The following is a 20,416-nucleotide window of genomic DNA, read 5'->3' on the forward strand; positions in this document are numbered from 1 at the left end:
TGTTGGATAGAATGATTAGAAATGTTCTTGTATTGATGATATGTTGGAGATTGTTGTTGTTGGTATGTTTCTGCTGTGCATATTGGTTGCTGTTTGTTTAATGATGACTTGTGGGTTGGTTGGTTTAATTAAGTAGTATGGGATGCTTAATTATATAATAAAAAATGTGTCGGGTTGTTACAATTATAAATTTGTAACGAAGTAATATATTACTATATGTGTTGTATTAATGCAACAATATTAATGCAGCAAATTAGTGGTGTAATCACGACGTTCTAATGCAACTATATCTTGTCATAAATAAATGCACCTCATGTTTAATGATGGGATGCCAATTGAATTTTCTCAGAAAAATATTAAAAAATATATGGTTGTGTAGAGGTGGAGTTTTATAATGATTTATAGAAAGAAAATTATATATATATATATATATATATATATATCATTATTATCCTAAAAATGTTAACAATTATCGGTGTAGTTGAGTAGTTTCGATACGAACCAGGAAAACCAGATCAAATTATTTTTCTTATCTTAGTGGTGATTATAGAATCACGTTTGAGTCTACAAATGAAGAAAAATACTTAGGTTCACCTCTAGGGGTAAACGCTTGTATTCACCCCCTCCTCTCTCAACCAATTAGAATCTTCAATCTAATATTTTATTTAAAATAAATTAAAATTAAATTAAAAAGCAAAACAAATTAAGGAAATAGATTTTGTATACTTTTATTTTAAGAAAGTTAAATATTGGCTTGGTTTAGATTTTACAATTAAACGAGGTTATATATCGGTTTGAGTTTATAAATGAGAATTAGGTTTTGATTTTATAATTAAAACGAAATGATATGTTGGTTTGGGTTTACAAATGAGGTGGTTAGGGTTTAGATTTTACAATTAGAACAAAATTATATGTCGGTTTGGGTTTACAAATTAGATGGTTAGGTTTTAGATTTTACAATTAGAACAAAATTATATGTCGGGTTGGGTTTACAAATGAGATAGTTAGGGTTTCGATGTTACAATTAGAACGAAATTATATATCGGTTTGGGTTTACAAATGAGATGGTTAGAGTTTAAATTTTACAATTAGAACGAAATTATATAACGGTTTGGGTATAAAAGAGCGCTTTAAGTTTCTAATTTTATAATAGTGTATACAGATTTTATTTTCTTATTTTATAAGTGGGTGAATAAAGAGGTAGGGTTAACGAATAGGTAGGGTGAATGAAGAACCAAGTATTGTCCACCCTCAAAACATTATTTGTATAATGTGCCAATAAAAATTAGGGGCCAAGCCAATGTCTCTCGAGTGTAACTAATGAAGATAGGTTTCCTATATATGATTGACTCTAGATAAGGAATATCACCTAAAAAAAAGTAGGGAAATACTCAAGGCCACTTAATCTCTTAAGAGAATTTTGCATTCACACCCATTTTCTCCAAAACTATTTACAACTACACATATTTTCTACTACTCATATACTTTTCTCAAGTTTAATTACCTATTACCCCTCACTCCTTCTAACCCCTTATATTCTCTCTCTCCTCTCTCTCTCTCCTCTCTCTCTCTCTCCACATCAGATTTTATTTTCATAATTTAGTAATTAACAAAAAAAAATCCAAAAACAAAATAAGAAAACGATCACAATTTATTTTAAAAAAATCAGATATCTTATTTACCGTAAAAACAATTATTACTTTTTAGTTCCCAAAATATATCAAAACAAATAATATTTATGCTATAAAATCCTAATTACTCTACCGCACTTCTCATGATCTTAGTTAAAAGAGTCCTAAAATCACTCTCAATTAAACTACTCATGAATTTAAATTTTACGTGTTCCACCATATATTTTCACAAAAATATTTTAAATTTATCAGTTACAAATTATTTATTTTCCAAACTTATTAATTACAGTAAAAAGAGCTATTCGTCAAAAACTATTAGAGCTCCGATAAAAATAAAATCACGTTAATTGATATGTTTCTTCTCCAAAAAAAAGACATGTACAATGCTAAAAAAAAGAAATAAAGGTAAAAGAAAGAGCACGTTCTTTCTGTTCTACAAAACAAAAAAAAGAAATCGAAATACACATTTAAGAAAAATTAAAGTAAAAAAAACCAAAAAGAACAAAAGTAACTGCCACTTAACGTCGCATAATTTAACATAATATATTAACGAGAAATTAACAACATATGTTAAGCTATCTGAAAATAATAAACAAGTTACTAATTTTTGTAATTAAAATTTTAAATTTTAACTCCTACACGATGATGAAAAAAATTCTTTCTATGATCTTTGTGCTAACTCCCCTACTATCTATTTATTTCTCCCCACAATAACAATACTATACCTCCAGAATATGAATGAACAAAACACCAATGGTATCCACGCTACCATGTACACATGCTTATCATTTGTAGCGATCAAACTAAACTAAATGATATCATAACAGAAGAAAGCATGTGCTCATGTCCAACAAACATATGTCAACAGATTAGGTTTAATGAACATGAGGTCAAAGTTAAGTGGATGGACTTGGATGGAAATCATGAATCTTAATGTATGAATATACTTTGTTATTGCCGCACATTCCAAACTGGTGGTGGAAAAGAGACTAACTTTGGAAAATTTTACTTTGTTTTGAATGAATCCATGGAGACCTATCCATAATTTATTTATCCACTAAACTTTGTTATTTTTCTTTTCGAGTTAAGGTCCGTAACTAATCATCATAAGCTCTTTTTTTTTATGTTCTTTGAGTTTTGGGTAACACATGAACCTTGCAAAGAGATCATATCGTAACATAATACTGCAATTGATTAACCACTTATCATTGAACAAATGTTCAATGACATATGGATAATGTATAATCTAAAAATTCATAAAAAAATATAGCAATGTGTATCTTAAAATGTAAAAAATATATAATCATAACATATTATATTTAAATAAATAGATAATTTGTTTTATGATAACTATTTAAAGTGTTAACAACAACAAAAAGAGAGAAAGAGAGAAAGAGGAGAGGGGCAGTATTGCCATAAAAAATGACACCTAAACCAAAAAAACTTGAAAAAGTATAGAAATAGTAGAAAGTAGGTGAAAATAAAAAAAATAGAGGTAAAGTAGGTGTGGGTGCAAATCTCCCTAACCATAAACCATTTTTTAGGCCAATTTCAAATATAATTTGATGGTTAAGTTGGTTTAATATGTCTCAAATATGTCTTATGCATCTTTTAAATCGATCCATTTCAATAACATTTCTCCCTCATATATAGTATTTAAATATCTGGCTTTGTATTGTTTTCTATATTTTTTTTATAAATTTTGAACTTTTGTTTGGTCTAAAATTTTAACTTTTCACCAACCGCTTTTGTTCATTGTAAATTTTATTTTTCCTTGTTTGAGCAGTAAATTTCACCCCCAACTTTAAAACAGATACAACAAAGCGTGAGTATTGCCGTTTCAATTATTGGTCACTTTCAGAAAAAAAAAAATCAAAGATGTGAAACAAAAAACCAAATTGAGAATCTTTTGCAAAAATCGAACCTTTAAAACGTGGTTTCATCTCTCTCTCTCTCTCAATCACTGAAGCAGAGAAGCGCAAAGATGTCTTTTGCAGAGTTTACGCCATTGAACGAGAAGTCTCTCGTAGAGTACATAAAAGCAACTCCTGCTCTCTCCTCCAAGATTGGTGGAGCTGCCGATGATGATTTGGTTATCAAAGAAGTTGGAGATGGCAATCTCAATTTCGTTTTCATCGTTGTCGGATCCTCTGGCTCTCTTGTCATCAAACAGGTCTTGTTTTGCTTCTTCTTATTTCATCAATCTAACCATTAATTATAGATTCGTATCTCTTTTGCTTCACCCCAAACAAACCCTGGAAAAATATCTATGGATTAGGAATTTAGGGTTTATCTCTGTCGTCTGCAAATGCCTATCTTTGACCTAATTGTGAAGAGATTGTGATTCAATTTGTCTCCCATATTTTAAGGGTTTTGCTTTACTTTCATCTAGAGGCTAAAATGAACAAGCTTTGACTTCCGAGTTTTGATTTTTCAACAAGTCCTATTTATATATATGTGACAGGCACTTCCATATATTCGCTGTATCGGTGAGTCTTGGCCAATGACGAAAGAAAGAGCTTATTTTGAAGCAACAACTTTGAGAAAGCATGGATCTTTATCACCGGATCATGTTCCTGAAGTCTACCATTTTGACAGAACAATGGCTTTGATCGGAATGAGATACCTCGAGCCTCCTCATATCATTCTCCGCAAAGGACTCATTGCTGGAGTTGAGTATCCGTTCCTTGCTGACCACATGTCTGATTACATGGCCAAATCTCTCTTCTTCACTTCGCTCCTCTATCACGATACCACAGAGCACCGAAGAGCAGGTTCTTAACTCTTTACATATCAAAGTTTTGATGTGGAATTATTACTATTCAACGTTTCTGTGTGGCCTGAAACTGAGTGTGTCTTTTGTATTTGTGTAGTCACTGAATTTTACGGTAATGTGGAGTTATGCCGATTAACGGAGCAAGTTGTGTTTTCGGACCCATATAGAGTTTCCACTTTTAATCGTTGGACTTCACCTTATCTGGATGATGTTGCCAAGGCTGTGCGTGAAGACAGTGCTCTGAAGCTCGAAGTTGCAGAGCTAAAATCCATGTATGTTTTTTTGTCCCATTTCCCTGGGATTTTTTCATTACAACTTGCTGCTATCTCTAAACCACCCCTTGTGTATTCTGTTGTTAGGTTCTGTGAAAGAGCTCAAGCTTTAATACATGGTGATCTTCACACTGGTTCTGTCATGGTTACTCAAGATTCGACACAAGTTATAGATCCAGAGTTTTCATTTTATGGACCGATGGGTTTCGACATTGGAGCTTATCTTGGTAACTTGATACTAGCTTTCTTTGCACAAGATGGACATGCCGCTCAAGGAAATGATCGAAAAGTAAGCATTATATTCAGAATTCTGATTTCCAGTTTTTTTCTATCTTCTCATTGTCTACATGGTTGCAAGCACCTCGGTTTAAACCAACCTAACTCTACAATACAGGAATACAAGAATTGGATCCTGAGAACCATTGAGCAAACTTGGGATCTGTTTCACAAAAGGTTTATTGCGCTATGGGATCAAAACAAAGATGGACCTGGTGAAGCGTACCTTGCAGATATCTATAACGATGCCGAGGTTTTGCAGCTTGTTCAAGAAAACTACATGAAGAATTTGTTGCATGACTCGCTCGGATTCGGAGCTGCAAAGATGATTAGGTGAGAGAATCTTACACCACGAGATTTTGTAGTCGATCATATAAACTCGAAAATGTTGTTGACAGTGTTGTCTTGACATGTTGACAGGAGAATCGTGGGTGTGGCACATGTTGAGGACTTTGAATCGATTGAAGAAGATAAGCAAAGAGCGGTTTGCGAGAGAAGTGCACTCGAGTTTGGGAAGATGCTTCTCAAGGAAAGGAGAAAGTTTAAGTGTATCGGTGAAGTTGTTTCAGCAATTCAACAACAAATCTAAAAAGTTTTTTTGTTTACTTTTGTTCTTCTTCTCAAGTACTTGAAAGTCTTGTTTTGATCTTGGTGGAGTTAATTGCCAAGAAAATTATCAAAATGCAATAATAAAATGGAGATTTTGAAAAGTAAAATGTAACACAAATTTTTAAATCCTTTGTGCCCCTATACTAAATACTGAATTTCTTGACTTTGATATGTAATTTAGTGGGTTTGTTTATGATGCAATTTGGTAAAATATATAAACAATGAAACTTTAAAGGTCATCTTACTTATTTTTGTATAATTTGGCTTCTACAGTCTACTGGTTTACTGTTTGTGACCACAAATCAGCACCAATACCACGTGCACGGTCCAAGCTAGTGGCACAAGACATAAACCATTGCTTTAAAGCCAAACCTTAGCACAAGACAAACCATTTCGCTTCTTCTATAGTTGGAGACAAACATGAAATAAAAGAACAGTAGTTATAAATCATAATAAGGATCTTGTACCGTTGCATGCAATTAAATTAAATAATCTGATTTAGTTATTCTTTTTGTTTCATCTTTTTATAATTTTTCTTTACGAAACTATAAGTTTTCTTTTGGTTTTATACTTGACTTATAACCATTATGTGAATGTTATTAAATATAACAAGCTTAAATAGGATCTAGAAGATTTATCATCGATCGACCGCACAAGTGTTATCGCTTGAAGAGAGAGGAGGAGAAGCGGGAGAGAAAGAGGGTTTTCTGAGAAGACCAATCCAACGTCGTTTATACATGCATCCTCCGTCAAAACAGAGCATTCGCGGTGGAGTATCTTTTCTGGTGTATTCGAAACCAAAGCTGTCTTCTCCGACGTTTGTTGGATCCATGGACATCACTCATTTCACAGCAGAAGAACATCAGAGAAGTTTTTGATTCCGTCTTCTTCCTCCGTTGTGCCTCTCAGTCTCATACTCTCATCATAGAGCTTGGTCGTGGAACTGACGGAGATAGTAGTATCAATAAATGTCTTTCTTATGTACACTATCAGTCTATCAATATCGGGTAAGTTCTAGAAGTCATTCTGTAATATATAAAGACTATATTAATTCGATGTATAGTCCAAAGGAAGGTCGTTGTAACTCATTTTATATTGTTTGAAATTGGAAATGTTGATGTGATAGATGGTTGGAATAAGCAAGAATCTTGGACATATTTTAATTCGATAATTAAAAGTTTTGCTTCGTTAATTCAATAAAAAAGAATTAGGGGTTTGCCAGCACAGCACAATCATGGTGACATCTTCGTATAACAGAATGATTTACAAAGCTTACAAGCAGTCCAGATGATCTAATCAAGCCACTTACTTTTTAGTTACACTTAAGGGGTATAAAAAATAAAGATTAATGGCTTATTAAAGACGTCCAGACAGATCTAATTATCTCTTAGGTTTAGTTTGTAACTTTGTATCTATTTCCGTAATCCCCATAAGCATACAAAAGAGATGAATCCAATAACTCCTAAAACCAAAGAAAATAGTAGATATTCAATATAAAATTTATGAAAAAGATGGATCGATGAATGACAAGCATTCTATTGGATTGAATAAGCTTCTCTTTAGAATCGATGAATTGAATCTTTTTTTTGGTCCGCAAAATGTCATTTGCTTGCTAGCAATTCTGTTTGCATGCTAACAATTTTTTTCATTTCTCACATTTAAGTTTTTTATCACGAAAATTTATGTAACCAAATATTAATGGATTAATTTGATAGTGTGTCCTAATTTAATAATTAACTAGGTACTATCCCACGGAAAACAGCGGACTGAATTTTTTTGATGAAAATTTATAATAATTTATTTTGTTATTATGTTATTTATAATTGTTTGTGATTAAAAATTTGTTGCTTATATTATAATTTTTGTATTTTAAAAATGTTTATTGAAAACTTGTCAATAAAACATTTGCATGTAATGAATAAAATTATTTAAACCTATTGTGAAATCTTTGCTAAGTTGTGAAGTAAGTAAAAAGATATAACTAACATGTAAAAAAAGATCTTATCTGTTAGTTTTTTACAAATTAGTTTTGATTCTAACAGATTTTTTTTTTCTTTTCTACAATTTATTTTATTTGATGTTTCTCCTATTTTTGTTTTTTAAATTAGAAATATTTATTTAATTAATTATTTAATCTTAATTAAGTTTTTCTAATGGTAATTAAATGTAATTTTTTACGCATTTTAAGGTTAGTTTTATATTTGTACTTTTCAATTAATATAGTAGGATTTGAATCTACACTGAATTATTCAATTATTGGAAAATATCTTAATTAATACACAAAATGAATTTTGTCCTTAATTAAAAATTAAATATTTTAAAAAAACAAACCAATTAATTTATTTTTAAATGAGATACATGTAATTTTAAAATTAATTTCAGATGATAAAAAATTTATTTACTATTGATAACATTAACTATTAACTAAAAACTAATTTATAAAATCAAAATAAGATTAGCTAGAATTTATTTTTTCTGGATTTATGTTAGTTAAAAAATTTAGATAATATTCATTTAAATATAGGATTAAACTTTGTTTAAGTTAGTTACATATTTAATTATAAATATACAAACTAGTAAAATTAAATAATTATGAAATTTTCAGCTCTAACAAATTATTTAAATTTGATTTGATTTTTAAAAATATTTATTTTACTAGCTATTTTAAATCAAATGCCACTTTTAAATATATATAACTCACTAATTTTTGTCATTTTTTTGTTTGAAAAAGTGTAGTTATCAAATAATTATAACATTGAGTGTAATTTTCAAATTTCTTATATAATTTGGTATATTCTTAAAAGTGTCCCAATATTAATAAAATACAAAATATATAATAATAACTTGTGATTATTAATATTATTATGTTTTCTCATTAATCTGTTACAAATACAGAGCTAATGCTGTGAATTAAATATTGAAACAATAGCTTATGTATTTATAATTGTAAAGATATATTTATTGTATAGAGATTTATTTGTATTTATAAAGAAATATTTATGTATTCCTAGAATATCTTAAAATCTTTGACTTTATTTAGTGATTAAAATTTATTTAAGACATACATATACTTAAAGTCAGATTTCTAAATTATACATATAAATTTCTAACCTAAGTATAGTTTTAAATCTTTGAATTTCTATTATGTTAAATATACTATATAAAGACATATACAGTATACTTATAAATATGGACACATATACACTCACATAGATATCAAGAAGAAGAAGAAGAAGAAACTAGTCAAATTAAACAGTTATGAAAATGTCATCGCCTTTGACAATCCTTTTCATTTTTCTATCTTTGATCATGATCAACCATCTCTATGTGGTAAGTTCCACACAATGGTGTATAGCAACTCTGACCGCGACGAATGCGCAGCTACAAGATAATATTAATTTTGCATGTAGTCAAGGAGTTGATTGTGGGCCAATCCAACCAGGGGGATCCTGTTTCGTCCCCGATACTCTTGTAAGTCATGCATCGTTTGTGATGAATGCTTATTACCAGAGCCACGGTCGAATCATGAAGGCGTGTAGTTTTAAAAATACAGGCACAATTGCTGCGACAGATCCTAGTTATGGAAGTTGTGTGTATGGATCTTAAAAATATAAAATTGGCTCTGATTTATATGTATGATAGATAACTGAATAAATAAAATCATGATTTTTAAGTTTTCTTAGAATTTTTGCAAAAACAAAACTTTCGAAGTCAAAAAGAATATGTAATAGAAAATGTTTCCCTTACTAGGGGTGTCAATCGGGTTGGCCCGACCCAGCCCGAAACCCGTAAATCTCGCATATATTTAAGTCTGGTCTGGCCTGGCCCGAAATATTTCCGAGCATATATTTCAAAGCTTTATCTTATAGATCAATAATTCAAACTTATAAGTCTTAAAAAGCAGTATTTAAAGATGCACTATAAAATAAATCAATCAAATTTTTTAATAATTCTTCTATATTCACTACAACCAACTTAATTTAAAAGAAAAAGTTAAAAACTAAATACATACCTTAACCAAATAAAAAAAATATAATTCATATAAAATATTATAGATAAAAAATTTAAAAGTATTTTGCAAGGTTATTAAGTAAATATGAAAACTAGGATTAGAGTTTTAAACTTTATTTACAATAAATCATTAATCAAATATTGCTATAAAATAATATTGTTAACAAAAAAGTAAAAATATATTTGTTAAAGGGCTTTTCGGGATGGCCCGAACCCGATCGGTCTAAGCCCAAAAAATCCTATATCCCAAACGGACTGAGTCCGAGCCCAGTATTTTTCAGGGTCGGGCTTTGGCTCTACTTGACTTGATAGTATCAAGTTTATAAAATATTAATAAATAATATATAAAATAGAAGTTTTCGTTTAAAATATTAAAAGTCTAATAATGTATGTGATTGTGAAAACATTTACAAGATACGTATAAGGTTTACAGGTAATATATTTGATTTTGTGTGATAAAAGGTAACATCTATATATTTGATTTTGTGTGAGACTTTGAAAGTGCTCACATTCATCCTCAGAATATTTGGCTACCCTTGATGAAATACCCTTGCCTTTTTTTTTTTTTTTTACTCCATTATCTTTTTTCTCAAAGCTGTTCTGGATACAAAATGAAGAGGGAAGTGCGGTTGTTGAGTTAGGATGGCACATAATTAGTTATCGTTATTAAGAAGTTGGCTCATTTCAATTGGCATAGCTCGAGAGGATTATTTATTACAGAGCTGCATAATGTAGTAGGAAATTCAGTTACTGATAATAGATTCATAATCTTCGGAACTGAAGCCACACTATTGATTGCAGCAACTAATGATTCATCATCTTTATTTCCTACAAGACTTGTAACTTCTTTTCTATACTACAATGTATGCAAAAAATGCTATGTTCTTCGCTTGATTCTTTGTTCGCTACGACTGACAGGATTTGGATGCTCTAGTATTTTAATCTTACTTTGACTTTATAAATTTAATTTTAGTTATTAATTAATATTATCTGTAGTAAATATATTCGTTGTTATTTTGAAATTCTTTTAAAAATTATAAATATCTCATTAAAAAAAATATCTGTCACTACCATAATAAATCATTTATATTTGTTGGAAAGAAGAAGATATATTGATGAAACTTGAAACTTGAAAGTTTTTGTTTGGTCTGTTTCTGATTTAGCTAGTTGTGCCTTGACTATTTAATATTTTAATCTGAATCTTTTTGCAAGAATCAACAATGTTATTGCCACACATATCAATCTTTCTTCTTTATGCATATTAGCATATATATAGAGAGAGAGAACTTATGAGACACCAAGCTTGATGGTGTATATAAGCATTGAAATCAATACTTTTTTGCTTTGGAATCAATAATTGAACATTTTATACAAGCAGTCAAGCACACTTCAAATGTGTCATGATTTTAAAGAATAGGAAAGGGAATTTGTTAATTCTACCACATTTGTTTTAAACCTTTTCAGTTCTACCACAAAAAAAACTCCTTTTCCAATCTACCACATGGGATAGTTAAAATGATGAAACTGCCCTACAGTAATAGTAATAGGTTGGAAATAACACATGAATAAGTAAAAAGAATTTTTGTCCAAAAAAAAAGAATAAGTAAAAAGAATTAATAATAAAAAAAACAAAATTCCCTATTTACTTTGTGGTCAGTTATTTTAGTTTTGCAAACGTAACAAACATATACAAGACATGTTTTTAGTAGACAAGTTTAATTTCATATAACAAATTTAGTGGACAAGAATTCTGATTTATTTTGTGGACAAGAGTTTAGGTGTATGTATGACATGTTGTTAATAAACATATAACTGAAATCCTCCTCAATTGACAAGTACATAAATGTTCTCATTTACTTTGTGAACAAATATTCTCATTTACGTTTATATATATATATATATATATATATAGTAGACAAATGTTCTCATTTACTTTGTGAACAAATATTGTGGACAAAATTCTTGTTTACGTTAAAAATAACTTGTCCATAATTATGTCAAAATAACTTGTCCATCACTTACGATGGGAAAATGAGATGAACATGCCTGCAAATCAGACTTGTCTGGTTTATTCCACATGATAGACAACAAATCGGTGGACAAAAATTTTTAGTATACACTATAATTTTAGGAAACAGACGAAGTTAAAAAACATACCCAAAATTGGAGACAAAATATGCAAGAAATGAAACTTTATGGTGGGATTCACAAAGACACACTCTTCCAAAACTGAATATGACGTCCACAAGTTTTGAAAAATATTATGCAAAGCATTGTCAACTATTTTTTAAAAATAAAATTGACAATAAAACCCCTAATTTTTCAAGAGATGGAAGATGGAAATGAAGAAGATGATAGTGAGTCGCCAGAGTGGAAGAGATAATTGTTTTTCGATTTTCAAATACTACTTTAATTTATTGGTCTGACACAAAACTGAAAAGACAGAGCAATTGTTTTATTTGTTATATCAATGAGAAGACAATGGTTGAAGGAGTTGGTTAGGGATAGTATCGTCATTTCAAATAAAGCTTGTGGTAGAATAAGAAAGCTTTTATAGATTGTGGTAGAATAGTTGAAAAGCTTAATCATTTGTGGTATTTTTGTTAAAATTCTCAATAGGAAATTATTTTGTTTATTGATGAGTTTATTATTTTCCAATTAATGATTTAATTAATTACCTTAAAAAGAAGCTGTTCCCATCAGCTCATCACTTCATTTCTTTGCTCATTTCAAACACTCAACCAAAACAAATAAAAAATGAGATAAAAAACCAAAACATCTTCTTCGTCCCCATCTAAAAAAACCCTACTTTCTCAATTTCTATACTTGCTTGCTTCTTCCTTCTTTTCGAGAAACCCAATGTCTCTCTGATCTAGTACGGCAGCAACACTGACTCGACTTCCGACGATTCTTGATCTTTTCCGGCGCCGTTAAGCGACTCCGTTTCCGACATTGTGACATCTTCTGACAAGGTATGTCTCTGTTCTGTTTTTTTTTTTAAAAACTTGGCGTTTACTTCGAGTTTGCTTTGGTTCGCGTAGGTTCTTTTGTGTTATTAGGTCTCGGAGAATCGATTCAGTGAGTCTTATGTTGTATGAGGCTGTCCTTGTGTTTGTGTAGACTTTGGAGTAGCATTTCGAGAAAAACAGAGGTTAAGACGAGTTTGAAAAATCGCTACAGAACCATTTTAGGCACTTAACTTGTAGACCCCTAGCTAGAAATTGTTTATCAAAAAGAGCTAACTTTTTGGGTTGTTTTCCTGTTGGATTTGGTGTAAACTTGTAGATGCGTATGTGAGTTTGAAAAAGGTTTTGTTTTGTAGATGTCTTCTCAACAGAACAACGATGACATGCTTGATGAGGTTCAAGAACCCTCTGACGTGGGAAAGAGATCAACTTATTCTGCTCTTGCTCGAAGATCTAGCAGGGAAAAAACCCAACTTTTAAAACCATGTCTTACCACCTCCATTGAAGGATCTGAGGCTATGGTTCCTAGTCAAAGTGCTTCAGCTCCTTGTTCTCAGTCAAAGGCTCTGTCTATGGGTGTTTCTTTCTATGGTTGGAGATTTGCGAATGAAGATTTCAAGCTTTGGGCTAAGAAGATGTCGGATCTGCACGGACACACTTGGAGAAAAGCTGGGATCTTTGAAGCAATCATGGCATCCACAGCCAGAATCCCTAAATACATAGATCTTGTTCTGGCTATTGCTGAGAAATGGTGTCATGAAACCAAAACGTACGTTTTCCCTTGGGGTGAAGCAACCATAACACTAGAAGACGTTATGGTGCTTCTAGGTTTATCTGTTTTGGGTTTGCCTGTTTTTGCTACTGTGGATAGCTCGGGAGAGATGGTTATGGAGAAGCTAAACAGCGAATGGTTGGCGATTAAACGCAAAGGTCATGTCAGTATTGTAACACAAGTGACATGGATGGAGAGATTCATGAACAGAGACGATGAGTATGAACATGTAGCATTTCTTGTCTTGTGGCTTAGTTATTTCGTTCTGCCATCACGCTTCCCTCATGTCCATAAAGCTGTTTTTCCAATTGCTATTCATCTTTCAAGGGGTACTAGGATTGCTCTTGCTCCTTCTGTTCTTGCACACTTGTATGCTGAGCTAACTCTCTTGAAAAACTACATAAGAGATTTCAAGGAGTCGACTACTACCCTCAAGATTGGTCTGACTGCCTTGTTTAAATTGGTCCAAGTTTGGACATGGGAGAGATTCAGGGAACTACAGCCAAAACCTAATCAGATGCAAAAGGGTGAGCCAAGATTGGCCCGTTGGCATAAGCTGAAACAGGTTACAAGCAATGCAAGGTAGATTCACAACAACTCGAAGACGGTCAGTTTTGAGTTGCGTCCATACACACAAGCTGTGGAATGCTGGGAGTTTCCTCAGTTTTACCCTGAAGAAGCGATGATAGTTCCTGTTGGTCCCAGTCTTGATGATGAATATTTGTCTTTTGCTCGTTGCATCAAGGTGTCTGAGCTTGTTGGCATTGACTGTGTGTAAAACACAGGTTCGATTAGACAATGATAGCCTCACCTTTGCTTCTGAACCGCTTGGTAAAAAGAGTAGACTTGAGGCGGATAACAATGATTCGGAGACTTGTCAAAAGTTTGCTTCGATAAGATATGATGGAGATGAAACCTTACCACCACCAGAAATAGAACAAAGGAACGAAGAGACTGTAAACAAAGCAGCGATGGTTCCAAGCCCATTTAATGAAATCAACTCTTCAGATTCGCCTCTTGGTGCTAATCGAGAAGTAGTAGTTAATATCCTTGTGTCACCACCAGAGACAAGGCAAACCTGTGACGATGAGCTTGATGTACATGGTAGCTTTGCAGAGAAGATGACTATGATTGATGATTGCAGCAAGGAACCGGACCGGTTACTCCAAGAAGATGGTATCATAGCAGGAAAAAAGGCGAGCTCAGATGAGAGGTTGTGCAGTAGTGAAGCTGACAAGGTAGATGATGATGTTGATGATGACAGTTTGATCCAGAAAAAGCTTGCATTAGAGGAGCTAGCATTAAATGCAGACAACAATGATCCAAGCCCTCATCAAAATTTTGCCTCTGGATGCACTAATGGAGATGAAACAAGCAAAGCATATAAGAATAAGGTCCTGATCCCATCTGAGGAGTCAAACACTCACATAGCTGTACGGGAAGGAAGCCAGGGACAGGACTGTCTGTTTGACGTTGATAGTGCTTTCATTAGAAAGAGTGTTCAAGAGCTGAAGGCGCTGACATTGTCAATAGAGAAGCGTATTATTAAGGCACAACAAAATGTGGCATGGTTAAAAGAAAGGAGAGCCGAAAAACAGAGAAAGATCGCAGAAGATAGTTTGATCTAGGCGTGTTGGAGGTTGTTTTGGGGCAGTCACATGCAAGTAGAATATCAAATGATCATTTCTCACATGTGTTAGATTTTTTGGTTTAGTATCTTTTGAAGACTTGTTTGCTTTCAAGTGTTCCATTTGTATTTTTTGAACTCAGTTTGTATGTTTTATTCAATTTAGAAAGCCATTGAAAGCCTTAACCTTTTCGATGCAAAATTGCAAAACAAATAAAACAATGTGGAACAACCACATCCTGACAAGTGGAGCATTAATTCCACGGAAGGATCATCAACAGCGATGTGCGTATCAGATCACACGTCGTGGCAACTAACAGAGGTCACACTCGAGAGGTTTGTGGTCTCAAGTGGTCAGGATCTGGTGAGAGACTAGCTAGTACTGGTGGCGACGACATTGTTGTACACATGTGAGATCGTTTCTTTCAAATGTTTCAGCCTGACTTCTTTCAGAGATTGCTATAGCAGAGGTAATAACCCATCATCTTGCCACCTATTCTCTGCCGTGCTCTTACCTCTTTGTTTTGTTCATCTGCTGTTATAGGTGTTGTGCTTGACGACTTTGGCCTGGATATCATATTTAACAAGCTCAAGGAGAATTTTTTTTCTTTCCTCCTCCATGCAAAGGCAAGTCAATATTTGACATTAAATGCTTTCAAACGACTTTTATTGGTTAAGCAGATCTAATGAAATACAGTAACACTAAAACTTCACTCTCCTGTTTTGCAGTATTCTTCCCCTGAAGTGTGTGGAGCAATGTTTGACTCTCACCACGGATTTGTATGCTGACTTGGGTGAGTCCCCTTGGTTTTCTGCTATTACGTTGCAACAATGATTCTGCAAAATTCTCACATGACCATACGATATTTCTTGAAATGTAAACATATTTTGTGATACTTAGAGAAAATTAGAGAAAACCAGAGTGAAGTCTTTTTTTTCATAGCAAATAAGTTGATTTTTATTTTAATAACACACCAGAAAAGTAACGACAGAACAAAATTATAACGATTTTTCAAATATGTGTACCGAACGTAACTCGGATCGTCTCATAGTTAAAAGTTTACTTTATGACCTTTATGTTCAAATTTATGGTTATTATTAACCAATTGGTTTAATGGATATGCCGCCGTGTGGTGTTGGTTGACTCAGAAGTTTTTACTGATACCACAATCCAAAAAAAAAATGATATAATAGAGGCTCCAAAATTTGTAATGATATTGATAAATAAAACTAAAGATATTATAAATTAATACAACAATATTGCATGTAATCAGGGCCGGTCGAACAAAAATGATGTTCCAAAACGGATAATTTTTCTTGAGCATTTTGTAATTTACGGTATTAAAAATCACATATTTTTAATTAAAAAAATCTTACCAAAAAACAAATAATAAAGTAGTAAATCTTTAAAAAAACAAAAAAAACTACTTAATAACCGTCTGCAGCTTGATACCAAATTTCAAATGTAAACGGTATAATTTCTGATTAATTATAATTCCAATCTCAAACGGTCATTGGAACGGTCCTCCCGTTATAATCTGCACATCAACCGACTCAAAAAAAAAGCTTTCTCTCTAAAAATTAGGGTTTGCGATATCACGATCATTGAATCGAGAGATTGAATCGAGAGACCAGTTCAAATCTAGAGGTCAAAATTGAGACCAAATTTTTTGATAAATTTGGTCGATTAATGTCCTAAAACCGACCGATTAATTTCTTCAAGTAGATGGTGTTAAAGATGAAATCTTACCAAATCATCAACAATTTTTTAATTCTTATTTTAAAATCTCATTAAAATCACCTAGATATCCTGAAATTAAATTAATTCACCTAAATTTCACCAAATATTATAGATCCGCATACAATCTTCTTAAATTCCTAATCCAATACATCCCTTTATATTGAAGTATCTCCAAAAAAAAACACATATATAGGTGTGAAGTTTTTAATCATTGATTGTGAGTAAAAGTGGATGTAAAAATCTACTCAAATCCTTTCACAACTTTCTCAAAAAGAAAATATATTTTGATTTACAATGAATTTGTTTTAGTTTTACAAATTGTTGATTCAATAACATGAGATTTTAAGTGACTTCAATCAGTTTCATATAATTTTATGTTCAATAACATAAGATTTGGCATTTAAAAACTACTAGTTGTTTAACATGGAGTTTTAAAACAGCCACCAAATATTTTAAAATTATATATCAAATACACCCCTAAAACATTATTTGTATAATGGGCCAATAAAGAATGGAAAAAATGTCAAAAAAATCACCAACTTTCAAATTTAGGATATTTGAATCACCAACTTTCAAAATGTCATTTCGAACCCACCACCTCAACAATATAACAACTATACACTACCAACTAGTCCAAATATTTTATTGCTAATTCATCAACAAAAACAATTATATACTTTAAATACTCGTATAAATATTGATGAAAATGGTGAGATCTTGGATATATATGTCTTAATTTTTTTATTTTAGATAATATTAGGTATTTTAATTTGTGCAATTAGATTACATGGCAAATTTTGATTGGTAATTAAGAGTGAGTGAATAAGAGCTAGGGAATATTTTTTAATATGCTATTATTTCTATTGATCAAATAACATTAGCATGCATGTAATTGACTTTTAAATGCAATGGAAAGTGGAAATTACCAAACAATATTCCATCTTTTAATCTACAAATCTGTTACCAGAATGTAGTTGCAAAGAGAATCAAATTACTCCATTTTCTTGATTTGTTCAAATATCAAAAAAGAAATAAATGAGTTGACATTTTGTATATTACTAGCTGGAATAATAATATTGGTAGTTTTTGATGTAAGAAAAGGAAAACAAATGCCTAAAACAAGTCGCAGTCCGGTGAGGAGACAAAATCTCCCCAAGTCTGGTGATATATCCAGCTTATCAAACTCTTATTTGGCTCTTAGTCAGGACGATCCGGATGAGGAAGGTGAGGAGGAGGTCCCTCAGCTGACTAAGAAAACAATGGGGGATGCGAAGGTTGATTTGGAGGACTCCTCCACTGTGGGAGGTGAATCTGTTGTGGATGGGAAGGGGACTATGGGGAATACCTCTAAGCTCTCTAAACCATTGGTGGATCCTCCTCTACGTCCGGTTTTTCCGAGAGACTCAAAGACAACACACAAAGTAATTCTCAACTCTTCTGCTCGAAATCAGAGTAAGAAGGGTTACCGTAAACGTTGATTATGTCAGGATTCTTTTGGAATGTCCGGGGTCTAAATAAATCAACTAAGCATTCCATTATAAGGAATTGGGTGGAGGAGAATAAGTTTCAGTTTGTGTGCCTTCTAGAAACCAGAGTGCAAGAGAGAAAGGTTTCTAGGTTGGGAAGGAAGATGTTTAAGAATTGGTCAATACTTACGAATTACAAGTTTAATTCGCGTGGTCGTATTTGGGTGATGTGGAGGAGTGATGTCTTGGTGACTCCATTCTATAAGAGTGAGCAGCTTATCACTTGCTCGGTAAAGCTACCAGACTAGACAGAGGAGTTCTTCTGTTCTTTTGTCTATGCGTCTAATACTGTGGCGGATAGGAAGGTGTTATGGGGTGAGCTTCGTGATCATGTTGACTCTCCTCTTATTCGTAATAAGCCGTGGTTACTAATGGGTGATTTTAATGAGACACTTGATATCTTGGAGCATTCACAAATGGTAGATCATCCCATGGTTACTTCAGGGATGCGAGACTTTCAGGGACTGGTAAACTATGGTTATATCTCTGATATAGCAGCGCATGGTCCACTGTATACTTGGTGCAATAAACGTCAAACAAGTCTCATCTCAAAGAAGCTGGACAGAGCTATGGTAAATGATGTGTGGAGGCAATCTTTCTCTAACTCCTACTGTACTTTCGAGTCAGGCGGATGTTCTGATCACCTCCGTTGTCGGGTCCAACTAAACGTTGAGGTGTTGGTTTCTGCTTGCAGTCATAAGCCCTTCAAATTCGTTAATGTGATAACAAAGTTAGAAGAGTTTCAACCTCTCCATGAAGAGTTTTGGAGAGACACTTCTCCGCTCCATATGTCCACTTCTACAATGTTTCGTTTCTCCAAGAAGTTGAAGGCGTTGAAACCACTTCTGCGAAGGTTGGCTAAAGACAGAATGGGAAATCTGGTCAAGCAGACGAAGGTAGCTCATGAGGACCTTTGTCAAAAACAGGAACAAAATATGATGCATCCCTCACCTGCAGCCATGGAAGCATAAACTGCAGCATATAACCGGTGGGAGTGGATCTTAGGGGTTAGAGGAACAGTACTTAAAGCAGAAATCCAAACTATTTTGGTTGCAGATAGGTGATAAGAATAATAAAACTTTTCACAGGGCTGCTACATTACGGGAGGCGAACAATTCGATTCGAGAGATCAAACTACCTGATGGGTCTGTGACTAAGAAAACAAAGGAGATTAAAGCTGAGGCAAAGCGTTTTTTTCGGAAATTCTTACAGTTCCTCCCATCTGATTATGAGGAGGTTACCCTGAGTTTTCTAGAAGGGTTGTTATCGTACCGTTGTTCCACTGCGGATAAAACCTTGCTCTCTCGGTCTGTCACTGCCGACGAGGTCAAGAGTGCCCTGTTTGCTATGCCAAGTGACCAGTCTCTGGGTCCTGATGGTTTTACTTGTGAGTTTTATAAGTCTGCATGGAGCATTTTAGGGAGTGAATTTGTGTTATATGTGCAATCCTTCTTTGAAAAAGTTTTTTTGCCAAAGGGAGTCAACTCAACAATCCTCGCTCTAATACCAAAGAAGCTGGAGGCCATTGAAATGAAGGATTATCGTCTAATCTCTTGCTGCAATGTTTTGTATAAGGTTATCTCCAAAATCTTAGCAAACAGGCTGAAATGCGTGTTGCCAAAATTCATTGCCGCCAACCAATCTGCTTTTGTTCAAGATCGTTTGCTTATCGAGAATGTTCTCCTAGCTACTGAGCTTGTGAAGGATTATCACAAAGACTCTCTTTCCAGCTGTTGTGCCATTAAAATCGACATCTCCAAAGCATTTGATTTGGTCCAATGGTCCTTTCTACGTCATGTTCTCACGGTTATGGACTTCCCTCAGGAGTTTGTTCACTGGATCATGCTCTGTGTTACGATTGCTTCATTTTCTGTGCAAGTTAATGGTGACTTGGTTTGTTACTTTCAGAGCTCTCGTGGGTTGCGGCAGGGATGCTCTCTATCTCCTTATCTTTTTGTCATCTCCATGGATGTCCTCTAAAAAATGTTGGACAAATCAGCAGGTCAACAAAAGTTTGGATACCACCCTAGATGTAAGAACATTGGTCTCAGTCATCTCAGCTTTGCAGATGATTTAATGCTTCTTTCAGATGGTAGAGTACGCTCTATCGAAGGGTTGATGAGTGTTTTCGATGAGTTTGGAAAATGTTCAGGATCGAAAATCAGTATGGAGAAGTCCACAATTTATTTGGCCGGTGTCACTGACACGG

General features: G+C 33.2%; 3 protein-coding genes and 1 pseudogene across 3 annotated transcripts; all 4 read left to right on the forward strand.

Moving 5' to 3' along the window:
* On the forward strand, positions 3,480–5,727 carry LOC104777903 (methylthioribose kinase-like). The gene is made up of 6 exons (XM_010502230.1): positions 3,480–3,804; positions 4,096–4,405; positions 4,505–4,679; positions 4,767–4,968; positions 5,074–5,288; positions 5,376–5,727. Exons 1-6 carry the CDS (start codon positions 3,616–3,618, stop codon positions 5,542–5,544), a joined length of 1,260 nt encoding a protein of 419 aa, XP_010500532.1. The 5' UTR covers positions 3,480–3,615; the 3' UTR covers positions 5,545–5,727.
* Positions 8,775–9,213, forward strand: LOC104777904 (major pollen allergen Ole e 10-like). Its single transcript, XM_010502231.1, has one exon. It carries the CDS (start codon positions 8,823–8,825, stop codon positions 9,168–9,170), a length of 348 nt encoding a protein of 115 aa, XP_010500533.1. The 5' UTR covers positions 8,775–8,822; the 3' UTR covers positions 9,171–9,213.
* LOC104777905 lies at positions 12,312–15,112 on the forward strand (annotated as a pseudogene).
* LOC109130779 lies at positions 17,791–20,187 on the forward strand. Its single transcript, XM_019240806.1, has 4 exons — positions 17,791–18,133; positions 18,268–18,437; positions 18,513–19,103; positions 19,264–20,187. The coding sequence occupies exons 1-4, from the start codon at positions 17,791–17,793 to the stop codon at positions 20,185–20,187; spliced, it is 2,028 nt and encodes a 675-aa protein (XP_019096351.1).

This window comes from Camelina sativa, chromosome 3, assembly GCF_000633955.1.
Source record: "Camelina sativa cultivar DH55 chromosome 3, Cs, whole genome shotgun sequence".
Taxonomy (NCBI): domain Eukaryota; kingdom Viridiplantae; phylum Streptophyta; class Magnoliopsida; order Brassicales; family Brassicaceae; genus Camelina; species Camelina sativa.

What these genes read in the sequence shown, in the direction of transcription:
- LOC104777903 (XM_010502230.1), top strand. Translation starts at nt 3,616, where the DNA reads ATGTCTTTTGCAGAGTTTACGCCATTGAACGAGAAGTCTCTCGTAGAG. An exon ending in GTTGCAGAGCTAAAATCCAT is followed by an intron (nt 4,680 to 4,766) that starts GTATGTTTTTTT and finishes TTCTGTTGTTAG; the next exon opens with GTTCTGTGAAAGAGCTCAAG. An exon ending in CTCAAGGAAATGATCGAAAA is followed by an intron (nt 4,969 to 5,073) that starts GTAAGCATTATA and finishes TCTACAATACAG; the next exon opens with GAATACAAGAATTGGATCCT.
- LOC104777904 (XM_010502231.1), top strand. Translation starts at nt 8,823, where the DNA reads ATGAAAATGTCATCGCCTTTGACAATCCTTTTCATTTTTCTATCTTTG.
- LOC109130779 (XM_019240806.1), top strand. Translation starts at nt 17,791, where the DNA reads ATGCCTAAAACAAGTCGCAGTCCGGTGAGGAGACAAAATCTCCCCAAG. An exon ending in CTCTTCTGCTCGAAATCAGA is followed by an intron (nt 18,134 to 18,267) that starts GTAAGAAGGGTT and finishes TGTGCCTTCTAG; the next exon opens with AAACCAGAGTGCAAGAGAGA. An exon ending in AGCAGCTTATCACTTGCTCG is followed by an intron (nt 18,438 to 18,512) that starts GTAAAGCTACCA and finishes GCGGATAGGAAG; the next exon opens with GTGTTATGGGGTGAGCTTCG.